General features: G+C 41.1%; 3 protein-coding genes across 3 annotated transcripts in view; 2 read left to right on the forward strand and 1 right to left on the reverse strand.

Annotated features, from left to right (window-relative positions):
• Positions 1–349: 349 nt before the first annotated feature.
• Positions 350–2,757, forward strand: LOC136668973 (vitelline membrane outer layer protein 1-like). Its single transcript, XM_066646751.1, has 4 exons — positions 350–526; positions 1,096–1,217; positions 2,107–2,220; positions 2,344–2,757. The coding sequence occupies exons 1-4, from the start codon at positions 350–352 to the stop codon at positions 2,525–2,527; spliced, it is 597 nt and encodes a 198-aa protein (XP_066502848.1). The 3' UTR covers positions 2,528–2,757.
• Positions 2,758–4,125: 1,368 nt separating this feature from the next.
• On the forward strand, positions 4,126–8,737 carry LOC136668972 (vitelline membrane outer layer protein 1-like). Its single transcript, XM_066646749.1, has 5 exons — positions 4,126–4,429; positions 5,563–5,699; positions 5,925–6,038; positions 6,533–6,717; positions 7,525–8,737. Exons 1-4 carry the CDS (start codon positions 4,238–4,240, stop codon positions 6,714–6,716), a joined length of 627 nt encoding a protein of 208 aa, XP_066502846.1. The 5' UTR covers positions 4,126–4,237; the 3' UTR covers position 6,717; positions 7,525–8,737.
• A 21-nt stretch (positions 8,738–8,758) lies between these two features.
• The window catches only part of wdr91 (WD repeat domain 91), a 59,421-nt gene continuing 55,715 nt past the window's right edge, over positions 8,759–12,464 (reverse strand). The window contains exons 15-18 of the mRNA XM_066646752.1: positions 11,988–12,096; positions 10,930–11,042; positions 10,520–10,717; positions 8,759–10,066 (exon numbers count right to left, since the gene is read on the reverse strand). Of these exons, the coding sequence (XP_066502849.1) occupies positions 9,902–10,066; positions 10,520–10,717; positions 10,930–11,042; positions 11,988–12,096 (585 nt within the window). The 3' untranslated portion in view covers positions 8,759–9,901. The remainder of the gene's footprint in view (positions 10,067–10,519; positions 10,718–10,929; positions 11,043–11,987; positions 12,097–12,464) is intronic.

The following is a 12,464-nucleotide window of genomic DNA, read 5'->3' on the forward strand; positions in this document are numbered from 1 at the left end:
CACAGCTTCTTTTCAAGTTAATGTTACCACAATACCACTGCAAAGCTCAACGTTGCTTGGAGGAGGATGCTAACTGCCAATATCTGATAATGCTGCTTATTGCGCAAGTAGTTTTTGCCTCATGGTCTGTGTCCGTTACTCTCAAAACAGCAGCTCTGCCGGGAAATCAATAATCCGCTTTCAAGAAGAGGGCAATGAGCCAGTTAATACGTGAGTTATGGTCAGTCATGAGTGTCCGGAGTGTCTATAAAACAGTTTAAGGTTTGGACAGTTCTTCAAAAGCCACAGCAACAGCTGGGAAAAGAACCAAAACAACAGCTTTCCTAAAGAGTCCATATAAACCAGACCAATGCAGCAGCTAATTTTCATAACAGTGGTTCTGTTTTTAGCCATTAGTGGATGCTATGCCTCTCCAAACTGGCGCCTTGATTCTACAATATCAGTTCTAAATGGTGGTGGCTGGGGCACATGGGGCCCAGAACAGATGTGTCCAAATGGCTATTATGCTGCAGGTTTCAGTCTGCTGGTGAGTGCACCGTTTTCCAATTCGACAGTAACACGAAAACTCTTCCTCATTACAGGCGTCATTACTGATGCGAATTACAGATCATAGGTTCTTATTCCAACAAAGGCATAAAGTGTTTTATTATAATTTACTCCTAAGCAATGCTTATTATTTGTGTCCTACTTTAGCTTTAACTCTAACAAGAACATTTCTTTCACTTAACACTAATTTAGACTAATTTTCAAAAGAAAAGGACATTTCTCTAGCCTATATTTGCTTCGATATTTTAGCAAATAATGAATTAATAATGTTATATTTTCCATAAATAAAAATAAGACAGTGGTGTTAACGGATGGTAAAGACGCCTGTAATGAGGAAGAGTTTTCGTGCATAACACCGGGCACTGATGATAGTTTCTATTTCCGTGTGGATGAGTTGGAGTGGTGTTTGTGATTCAGAACGAATCATCCAACATAAAAACCTGACCTCACTTTAATGGGCACACTCTCTGAAAACATGACAATTTATCACTTTTAAAACAATATTTTGACAAACAGAACAGGGTGAACTAAAAAGTAGTGTGTTTTTAGGTGGAGTATCCAATAGATGGAGATGACTCGGCATTGAATGGAATTGGTCTCCACTGTGTTAACTCACCTGAAGGCAGGTCTGCATCTTCATCCTACGTCACGGTCACATCTACAACTGGAAGGTGAGAGGGCCTTTCTTATTAATTGTGTCTAATAAGCATAATATGAATCAAATTTTACATTCCACCTTAAATGGCTAATTTTACAATGTGCAAGGTGGCTTCTTATTGAAGTGGTCCATCCCACAATAAATGGTGCACCTAAAGTGGGCATATTTAAGAGGCTGAAAGTGATTTGTTATTGCAATTTCAGAGCAGTAGCATTCTGGCTCTTTTTCCACATGCTCCACTCCACCTTAAATGAGCAATTCTACAAAGCGCAGGTTATTTAACCCTCTGCCCAGTCTGCAACTCCTCCTTTTGAGTGGGTTTAAACAGTCATTAGGACTGTTTTTATTAGAAAATGAAAAAAAAATAACTTTTTGACAGTTTGATGACCCTTGGGGTTAGACACTGGCATTGAGAACACTCATGTCCTATCTGGTGGACTTTTATCTCTGCATGAAGGATTTCTTTGTTTTTTAATGATAAGTCTATTATTTAAATGGAGTGAAAAAGCCCACTGCTGCCCTGCGTTTAGAGAAGCCAGTTGACATTGCATTTCATAAGGTGGTCCCCCCACTGGATGCCTCCCACTGGAGGTATAACAGGCATAGCCAACTTGGGGTAGGTCCTGAAGTAGACTCAGTGCTTGCTGGAGGGATTTTATCTCTTGTCTGGCCTGGGAAATCCTGGGGATCCTCCAGGAAGAGCTGGAGGAAGTTGCAACTGCCTGGACGTCTTTGCTCACCATGTTGCCACCATGTAGAAAAATCAGAATCGGCAAGATCAGATGCTTTTATTTTTCGCAGAAACTAAGGGTATGGCAAGGACTAGGGGAGGGTGGAAAGTGTAGAGGGTCTTTAACATTTGTTTAACAGCAATCCTCTCCATGTTTGTGATCTTTCATCAGCTGGGGAAAGTGGACAGAACCAAAGTATTGTCAAAGTGGAGTGTTGATGAACTTTCAGCTTCGTGTGGAACGACCTCAAGGAGATGGCGATGACACGGCTGCGAACGACATAAAGTACTGAACTCATTCTCTTGTTTATTATAAATCCCAGTTCTTTGGTCTCAGATTAGACCATCCATGGACTTAATTCTTAGTGCTCTACCTGAATTAACATAATCTGATCTGATTTATTGCCAGGTTCCAGTGTACAGATCGCAGTGAACTTGCCGGTGACGGTACATCCTGGGGAACCTGGGGTGGCTGGAGTAAATGGTGCACTGGAAAGGGCATCTGTGGCATCCAGACAAGAGTAGAGGGTCCTCAAGGGTCAGGAGATGACACTGCTCTCAACGACGTTCGCTTCTTCTGCTGTGATGATTAATTTCTTTGAACTGACATGTGCCGTGGAAACCAGACATGTCATTACTCTCCCTCTGTTTGTCTGTCTTTTACTGCTGATCTTTCCAGATTATTGTCTGTCAATGCACTAACAATTTTGAGGATAAAATATGCATGACAAAAAATTCGAATGATTTGTTCCAATGACCAGCCCCATGAGACATCAATAACATCCAGATCCTCTACATCAACACAGCATTAAAGTTTGCATTAGCATCTCAAAATAAGTGTTTAAAAACATATTGGAAAAAGGCAGAGGGCGCAGTAGCTTGGTAAAGAACTAAACGAATATGTACCATCCTCAAGTCATTCTCACAGTTTTAAAACGTTCTATTCACTTAAAGGCAAAAATTCTACAAACTGTAGGATTGTGTGGCCACAACTGAAGTAAACATGCATAAAAACATGCATGCACCCTGCCTTTAACTTGTTTATGTAGCCTGTTTCCACAGGCCCCCTAGTGGCCATCCTGCCTGCTGAACTGAAATCTACAGACACAGTTGATTTTTCTCCTGGTGTGAATCTTTTGATAGAGGAGTTCCAGCATGTGCATATTCACTCTGCACTCGTCTTCACTGAGAGTGAAATGTATCAAGACTGGAGCGGTCAGGGATGACCTTGTATGTGTTTAATCAGAGTAAATTATATTGTTGTTCATGTGTCCTTCTGTTGTTCCGATGTCAACAAAATAAACATCTACAAATGTTTGGCATTGTTTGACAGTGTTCATTACACAATTAAACACACACACACACACTCTACATCACTGACCAATCATAATATCAACAGAGAACAGAAAACTAAAGAGCAGCCACTTGGGCCAATGCAGAAAGGGCTTAATGAAGGGAATAATTGGAACATAACCTGCTTGTTGTCCATTTCCTCAGCTCCACTGACCTTACAACAACTTTGTAGTTTTACAATTACAGGCTGTAATCCATCTGTTGCTCTGCATACGTTTTCCAGCCCCCTTTACCTTGATCTTCAGTGGTCAGGACCCCCACAGTGCAGAAACGACTTGGTGGTGGGTCATTCTCAGTGCTGCAGTGACACTGACATGTTGCTGGTACGAGTGGATCAGACACAGCACATGTTGCTGGAGTTTTAAAACACTTCAAAGTTACTACTGGACCGAGAATAGTCCACCAATCAAAAACATCCAGCCATAATCTTCCTGTGGCGTGCATCCAGTGATCACTGATGAAGCTTGTTTGCTGGCTGTTTGAACAGCTAGCTAGCATGCTAATCTACAAATACACTCTTCAAAATAAAGGTCCTTCAAAAGGTCCTTTGAGCGATGCCGTAGAGGATCCGGTTTTGCTGGTATGTTTCCGTGGGTGAAGAATCTTAAGATCAAGTGATGGATTTTTAAACCCTTAAAAAAGTTCTTCACACTCACACATCTCTTAAAGGAACTAAAAGTGGTTCTTCACCACATCACAACTAAACTTCACAGTGTAGCACTGGTCTCAGTGTTGATCTTGAACAAGGTTTCAAAACAACAGCTGGGGATCAATAGGCCAGTCCTGCCAGTAAAAGGGGGGTGGGACTGTTGAAAACTATGTTGGTGTCATAGTCGTATTCTACAGAGCGTAAGGAAATATTTGGTACTCCTCCAGAGCCTGGAGAACTCGGCTGGGGCAAGGACTTAAGAAGAAAACAGAGGAGGGACAGTTTTCTCCAGATTTTAGAGATGCCTCGACTCCTTTTCATTACAGTGATTCTGTTTCTTTCCTCTTCTGGACTCAGAGGAAACCGAGCTGTGAGAAGCATTGACAGACCCTATAAGTCGGTGCTTTTCGTGGACAATGGTCATCGCTGGGGCACATGGGGACTCAAAGAAATGTGTCCGAAAGGTTTCTACGGCACAGGCTTCAGCCTTAAAGTGAGCTTATTGATTTTTTTGTGCACAATTTAAAGCTAAACAAGGGCAGCAAAGGCATATTTAATACTTTCTGACAAGTTTTAATGTAAAAGATGAGCAAACATGGTGAACAGAGAAGATATTCATGTGTTTTCTGCACAATGTTTTGCATCCTTTATATTTATTTGCTGGGTTTAACTCATCGGGGAAAAAAACAGGAAATACAGTGTCCCATTACTTTTGCACAGGCCACATTTTACGTGGCTGAACTGACTGTTATTCAATATACATATGTGGCCCTGGGGAATAATAAAATAAACATAAAATAACTAAAAGTAATACGGAATTGATTTTCTCTATAAATCAATAAAAATAAACCTCTTCTATAGTGACCTGGCTACTTTCTACAATTGATATTTATTTGTTGATTTTAACATATTGAGAACTTGGGAACAACGTTGACACAGGCCACAGTTAAATTTCCTGGAATATATCAAATTTGAGCAAGTATGTTGTAACTGTGCATTAAAATATTAAGTTATTTTAACTCACACAATCAAAATGTGCACTGGAGGCAATCAAACTCCTGCCTACGCCTGTGTAGTTCCAAGGTAACTGACATTATCTAGGTTCAAATGGACATTTTCCAACCAATGGATGTTAGAATGCTCAAGGTGGGGTGTTTTAACACATGTTTTAGGGAATACGTTCTTTCATGGGGTTCCAAAGCTGAAATAATATGCAATGTTATGTCTAGATTAAAAGTAATTAGACTTCATATACAGCAATTTATATACATTTACCCAAAAACAGCTTGAGTTGAGTAGAAAGTAGAGTGTCTTTCCTCTCTTCCACAGCCACCACACGCATGTGGGACCTATATGAGCAGCCCAGCTGGGACACAGCTAGTGTTGTCTGTGGGTTAAATGTTGGCCTCACATATTGGAAATATGCAGCCCACCTGGGTCCCGCTAATAGCCCGTGTAGCAACCCACTCTGAGCCCACGTGGGCCTCACTAAGGCGTGCTGGCTTAGTAGGTGTATTTGAGTAGACGTGGTATTATTATTTAAGAATATTTAGATATGTACAAATATCATATATATGTTTATAAGTCTGCATGTGGGGTCTACAGTGAAATGTGATGTGTGTGTAGGTTGCAGGACACTGGGAATCAATGTTAATAGGAGATAACACTGCCCTAAATGGAATTCGCCTTCACTGTGTTGACACTTCCAAAGGTTCCTCAGGTCCTTATAGCGACTACGCCACAGTGCAATCGGATACAGGAAGGTGAGGGGTTTACAGATTATATCTCCCCCTACTTTTAGTCTTAATTCCCTTTTGTTACATAATGAAATGACTGTATACAATGTAATGGCAGTGAAAATCAGTGAAACACTAGATCAGAATTTTGTATTGTAAATACAGTGCTATAACATGTTGTTGGGGGTAAATGATTGACTAATTGGATTTGGCAAAGCAGTGAAGCTCTCTGTGTTTGTGATCTTTCACCAGTTGGGGGAAATGGACAGATATTAAATGGTGTAAATCAGGGACGCTGAAGAGCTTCCAACTCCGTGTGGAACCCTACCAAGGAACCTGGGACGATACAGCTGCAAACAACATCAAGTAAATGACCTCCATTTAACATTTTAATCTACAGGGGAGCCTTCAGGGCCTTATGTAAATTAATAAGCCTGGGAACACAATTCTGTGTCTGTGACCTGCTTTGGTCAAAATACCTCAAGGATCAAACCCGACAGCAGGTTTCCCTTGTTCAGAATGTCCAGTTATAGCATCTGTTCCTTTGAATGATAATGAGCCACTCGCTGTTCACCCCAACCCCGAGCGCACAGCAGTGAGGAGCAGAAGCTGTATTTATTTATTTATTTATTTATTTATATATTTTAGCCGTTTTCCCTCGGTTCTCTTTCTTTACTGTTTTTACTCAGAGCTATTATTTCTCCTCGCTTGTTTTGCTCCAGTTTAAGAAAAGAAAGAAAACATACGGAACAGCTTCCAAAAGTGTGCATCACTTCCTCAATGATTTGTAAACAGTTTAAAACAATTGTACTAAAGAAAATAAATAAATAAATAAATAAATAAAAACGACTCCTCACCAGGTTCAAATGCAGTGGAGACGATGAGGAGCTTAAGGGGGCGGGAACATCCTGGGGTGACTGGGGCAATTGGAGTCTGCCATGTATGGGAAAAGGAATCTGTGGCATCCAGACAATGGTGGAAGAACCACAGGGTCTAGCGGATGACACGGCTCTCAACGATGCTCGATTCTACTGCTGTGACTAAGGTACCGTTCCCTTGGCACATGATCATGATCTACACAAAGGGTTCGGAGTGAAAAACAACCACAACAACAAAAAAACATAACGCCTGCATCACTTTGCAAACAAGTAACCGCCATGTTGCATCACCTTCAGCTGCAATAACTGCATTCAAACACTTGATATCAACATTTTGGACAGATTTTTGAAGAATTTAATTTAATCATGAAGTGCTCAGTTCTGAAGCAACCACTGCTTTTCAAAACCTAATAAATAATTTTATTTGAAACATTAATTTATTTTTCTGAGCCATTTAAACATGCACTTATTATAATTAGCAAATTAATGATAAACATGATTACATCAATAATGTGTTACGTTAATTTTATCGTAAATTTAACATTAAATCCAATCACACCAACTTAGAACAATATATTAAAATTATATAATGATACTACTATACATTACTATTAGATGTAATGTAATTGTGTTTGTTGTTGCGCGGTTAACCATTAAATTATGACTGGCACCATCTCCTTTTTAAAGGGAATGAGAGGAGTTAATCTGATTGGATATTTTGGCAGTGCCCAGTCTAATCGACCCTCTTATTGGAACTGTGCTGCTCTTGGCTGGATCAGTGCGCTCCCACGGTCACAGTCAGAGCAGACTGAATAAGACACTGAATTCTTTTAGTGAGGAATATTGTTATTAAACAGATGCAGGACCAACAAAGAGGCTTATGATCAACAGTATCATCTGCTGCTGTGGTCGTCATCAGCATTGAACCGTACTTGTGATAGCACTCTACATCTTCGTGTGTCATTCTGTTTCAGGTTCCCACTTTTCAGCTACATCGGGGAAACGTGACAGGTCAAGATGGAGCTACCTTCCTATTCTTCTGTGTGTATTTGGCTCTTTGTTCTCTCAGTATCAACAGTAATATCTACATTTACTGGAACAATAAATAAAAATGAAATAACCACCCCCCCCCCCCCCCCGCCCCCCAAATAAAACACTATGGGTGTAATTTCATTTTCATTAATAATCTCTTTCCCAAAATAGCTATATTTATTAATTTAAAAAATATCGTACCTTCTAAAAACATCAAAAAGGTAGGAATGTTTTTAAAAGGCGATGTTCACTTTTTTTTTTTTGTAATAAAATTCAGATGTCTCTTTGTGTGCACAGAACCAGTCTAAAAACATAAATATATACATAAAAAACTGCTATGGACACTGCTACGCTTTCTCTTTCTCTGCTCACGGCCGTGAAAGGCGTCTGGAGGTTTCTTTTAAACAGAGAGAACTCCAAACGTGGAAAAGCACGAATCGCAACGTGGATATTGCTCTATTTCCTGCTCCGTAGGTGGATAATATTATGGATTACTTAATGTGAAAATATCTCCAAATTTGAGAGAGTAAACAGACCAAAAATGTAACAAAACTAAACAGCTCGGGTTACAAATGAGTTTCTAAACGCTGACAGACAAGTTACCCTTCACCCACGTACAAACAAGATGTGATTTACTTTCCTCAAAAGTCACAGCTTCTGAATGTAAACGAACCAGAGAGAACTGCAGTTCCCCACAATTGTAGATGTCCTCTTTAACGCTTAGCTATTTAATTCCTAGTATTTCTTCTTCTTTAGGAGCGGATTAGTCGAACAGTGATGGAAAAATGCAGATTAACACTAATGAGTAATGGTTAATAATAACTAATGATTTATATTAATTCATCTTGACTCTGTTCTTATTGCATTGTGTAGGCCTTAGTGAGCTTGTGTGAGCTGAAGGAACATTGTGTTGTGTTACTGTGACCCAGGAGATAGCGGAGACTGTGGGAAAGTGCTGAAAGAGCAATTTTGAGGGAGTAGGGGAGACTAAATAGAGTGGAACTCAACACCCTCACCTGCAACTTTATTTTCCTGACAGTAATAAACTAAGATCCACGAATAAGGGAATGTTTGGGTTGATGTAATAACGCATGATGGTGTACGTGACTGGGGTCATATATATACTGTATGTTTTTGTTCAATAAATGAGAGATAAGAGAGAATCTTTGACTGTGTCTTTATTCCCAAAGAATACTTTGTGCATCGATCTTCCTTCCTGGAGATACTTAGAGATTCATTTTAGATTTGCCATAAACATAAACTCCTGTTGGTTTTTGCGGTTGAGTTTGGAGTCTGAAGCTTTCTGTTGGACAGTCACTTGAATGGATTATTAAGTGCGGTGACACTGATCAGGACGACGCGGCTACAGAAGATTAATGATTGAATGAAATGCAGTACCTGTTTTACAGGCCAGGCCTGAATACCACTTTCAGTGAGCCCACGTTTGAAGGACATCTAACAGTGTAGCATTAAACATTAGGGTGAGCAAAACCAGAAAGAGACCAGCACAAAATCACATCATTTTAATACTTGCTTTGATTCGTATATGTCGTGTGTCATAGTCATAGTTAGAGCGCTGGGGATTTCTGTACACGGCTATGCATTATTTATCTCAGATCTAACGTCTTTAATACACACTAATGCCCCCACACTAACCTCCTGACTGTACAACATACGCTGTCATTGCCTCTGGTTTAATTTACATTTTACACGTAACAGAGTTCTCCATAGAAACTGGCATCATTCAGATTTATAGAGGGCTTCAAATAAGAAATACGAACATAAAGGTAACCTAAAGACTACAAACTGATTCCTACTTCTAACTAACACTTTGCTCTCACCTTAAATGTTAATCAGTCATTGTTTTCATATTCAGATGCAAAATTTTGGCCAACATGAATGAATACATGGTTAAATTTGATAAATTCAGACAAATTTGTGTGATTTCTACAGAAACTTTTGTATAATTATAGTTTTTTTTGCTGTGTTTTACATAATTTAGCACAGTTTACATGTTGTATTTATCCCGTCCATTAAATACTCAGTCACTACATATTAAAACGCACAGTAATTATGCTCTCTAAAGAGGATTGGTCACTTAGAATGTAAACGATACATGTACATATAAGCAGGGGCACTGAAACCATTGCACATGACTGTAACGTAAAAAGGCAGATGCCACTACAGTGTAGCCGACCCCGACAGCCAGTGGCGGACTCTGGACCCAGGGTGTATGTGAAGAGCTGCTCTCAGATCAGCTATTCTTACCACAGTGCTAATACCAAGAATGTTAAGGCTAAATGGAAAGCTGTTCTCGGATCAGGGTTTCTGCGCCAGAAGCGTGCTGAGTTTGATTTTTCCGTCCATGGAGGCTGTGAGGCACGTTCCACAGTCAACTGCGGAACACCAGTCCACTGTTACAACCGGAGCCTTGTGTCCTCCGAGAGACAACACACTCTCCAGCCCCGTCTCGCCTTTATTCAGCTACAAAGACATATACACACAGACAGGGGTTAAAACTAGCTAATGCACCCAATTATGTTTATTTGTCTTTCCACCTTAAAATGTTTTGGCAGTAAAAAGTCTGGCACCTAAGCACTGTATTCAGATTTGACCTTTAGTTTTAAAATGCTGCCATTCCACCTTAAATAGCGCAGAAGCTGCATTACCACCTGCAGGCGTCTTACTCAATTGTGTTGTTCTACCTTAAAACAGAGCAGCCATTACATAATTAGTAGGATTTAACAGCTGTAATATATTCCTTTTATGCTTTGAGAATATAACCGATGCAACATTTAAGGTGGAATGGGTTATTTGAAATAAAAGTTGGTGAAGAGAAAGCATTATTTTTATTACTGATTTATTATTATTTATTATTGATTAGTAACTCCTTGTGGTCCTGGCCAGAGTACAGGTACAGAGGTCAGGTGTGTTTACCCGGTAGATGATTCCTCCATTGCTGGAGCAGGTGAGGACATGCTGCCCCTCGGAGTCAAAGGCAAACAGTCGCCCTCGTGGCACTTGGACCTGTTTATAACCACTGTAACCCGACAACACAAACGGCCCCACCGCATCACTGGACAGAGAGTACTCTGACTGCTTCACGCCAGAGCGGTGGATATTCCATTGGATAAACTGGAGGGAAAAAAAAAAAAAAAATACTCAGACACAGAAACCATTAATAAATAAATAATAGAATCATAATATAATCAAATACAATATAACATCTATGAGAGAGAGTTTTTGATTCTCTCTTTATTTCTCTTTAAATCCATCTCCTCGTCTTCTCTCTGCACTCTCTCTTTCTCTTGTCAGTCCTCCCCAGTGCCTCCCTCCCTCTCTCTCACCTTGCCATCCTCTCCGATGCTGAAGACTGTGTTTTCGTCGTAGCTGAACTCCACACTATACACTTCTCCATCGTGAGCTCTCCAGCTCATCACACTCTCATAACGCTGCATATCTACAGACAGAGAGACAGACATTCACCTTAACATCTGCAGATTGTGATCTCATTTCTAATTTGTTGTAGGTTGAAATACTTTTCCAGATTTTAACATTATTAATTCATTCATTCATTGTCTGTAACCACTTTTCCAGTTCAGGGTCGCGGGGGATCCGGAGCCCACCCGGAATCACTGGGCGCAAGCAGGAACACAACCTGGAGGAGGCGCCATTAACTCACTCACACACTCAAACTTTTGAGTTGCCAATCCACCTACCAACGTGTGTTTTTGGAGTGTGGGAGGAAACTGGAGCACACGGAGGAAACCCACACAGACACAGGAAGAACACACCACACTCCTCACAGACAGTCACCTGGAGGAAACCCACGCAGACACAGGGAGAACACACCACACTCCTCACAGACAGTCACCTGGAGGAAACCCACGCAGACACAGGAAGAACACACCACACTCCTCACAGACAGTCACCCGGAGGAAACCCACGAAGATACAGGGAGAACACACCACACTCCTCACAGACAGTCACCCGGAGGAAACCCACGCAGACACAGAGAGAACACACCACACTCCTCACAGACAGTCACCCGGAGGAAACCCACGCAGACACAGAGAGAACACACCACACTCCTCACAGACAGTCACCCGGAGGAAACCCACGCAGACACAGAGAGAACACACCACACTCCTCACAGACAGTCACCCGGAGGAAACCCACGCAGACACAGAGAGAACACACCACACTCCTCACAGACAGTCCCGCGAAGCGGGACTCGAACCCACAACCTCCAGGACCCTGGAGCTGTGTGACTGCGACACTCCCTGCTGTGCCACCATGCCGCCTCAAATTTTAATATTAGAAGGCACTAAATCTATTGTCTATAAACAGTGGAGTGTTGTAAGCTTAGTCAGACTTTGTTAATGAAAAAAAGCGTATGTGTTACCGAAGAGGCGAATTCTGCCATCTGCTGCGCCAGTCACCAACAGATTCCCGTTGTGGTTGAAGGCGGCACAGTTTACAGCCACAGGACCAGGCTCCAGAGCAAACTGCAGCTACACAACACGACACAAACATTGTGAATGACTGTATTTACACCTCAACCACTCTGTCCCCTTCAGCAAAAACTAGTGCCCCCTCCTCTTATATCTTAGAGGAGCTACCTGTCATTTTACCAAACAATTCTTCTTCACTTTGACACCTAGTGGCCTGGATGCAACTTATTTTAAACACAGTCTTTCCCATATGAATAACACAGTCCACGGGGCATGAACTGGTCTACACTACACAGCAATGTGATTTCTCCTCCATGTGAGCTGCACTTATACTATTTTAAAAACATTGTACTTAATTCTGCTTGCCAATTTTTGGTGGTGAAAATGGCTGACTGCTAGTTTTAATACACCGGATGCTTTTTGTGGAG

Source organism: Hoplias malabaricus, chromosome 15, assembly GCF_029633855.1.
Source record: "Hoplias malabaricus isolate fHopMal1 chromosome 15, fHopMal1.hap1, whole genome shotgun sequence".
Classification (NCBI taxonomy): Eukaryota; Metazoa; Chordata; class Actinopteri; order Characiformes; family Erythrinidae; genus Hoplias; species Hoplias malabaricus.

What these genes read in the sequence shown, in the direction of transcription:
- LOC136668972 (XM_066646749.1), top strand. Translation starts at nt 4,238, where the DNA reads ATGCCTCGACTCCTTTTCATTACAGTGATTCTGTTTCTTTCCTCTTCT. An exon ending in GTGCAATCGGATACAGGAAG is followed by an intron (nt 5,700 to 5,924) that starts GTGAGGGGTTTA and finishes ATCTTTCACCAG; the next exon opens with TTGGGGGAAATGGACAGATA. An exon ending in ACAGCTGCAAACAACATCAA is followed by an intron (nt 6,039 to 6,532) that starts GTAAATGACCTC and finishes ACTCCTCACCAG; the next exon opens with GTTCAAATGCAGTGGAGACG.
- LOC136668973 (XM_066646751.1), top strand. Translation starts at nt 350, where the DNA reads ATGCAGCAGCTAATTTTCATAACAGTGGTTCTGTTTTTAGCCATTAGT. An exon ending in GTCACATCTACAACTGGAAG is followed by an intron (nt 1,218 to 2,106) that starts GTGAGAGGGCCT and finishes ATCTTTCATCAG; the next exon opens with CTGGGGAAAGTGGACAGAAC. An exon ending in ACGGCTGCGAACGACATAAA is followed by an intron (nt 2,221 to 2,343) that starts GTACTGAACTCA and finishes ATTTATTGCCAG; the next exon opens with GTTCCAGTGTACAGATCGCA.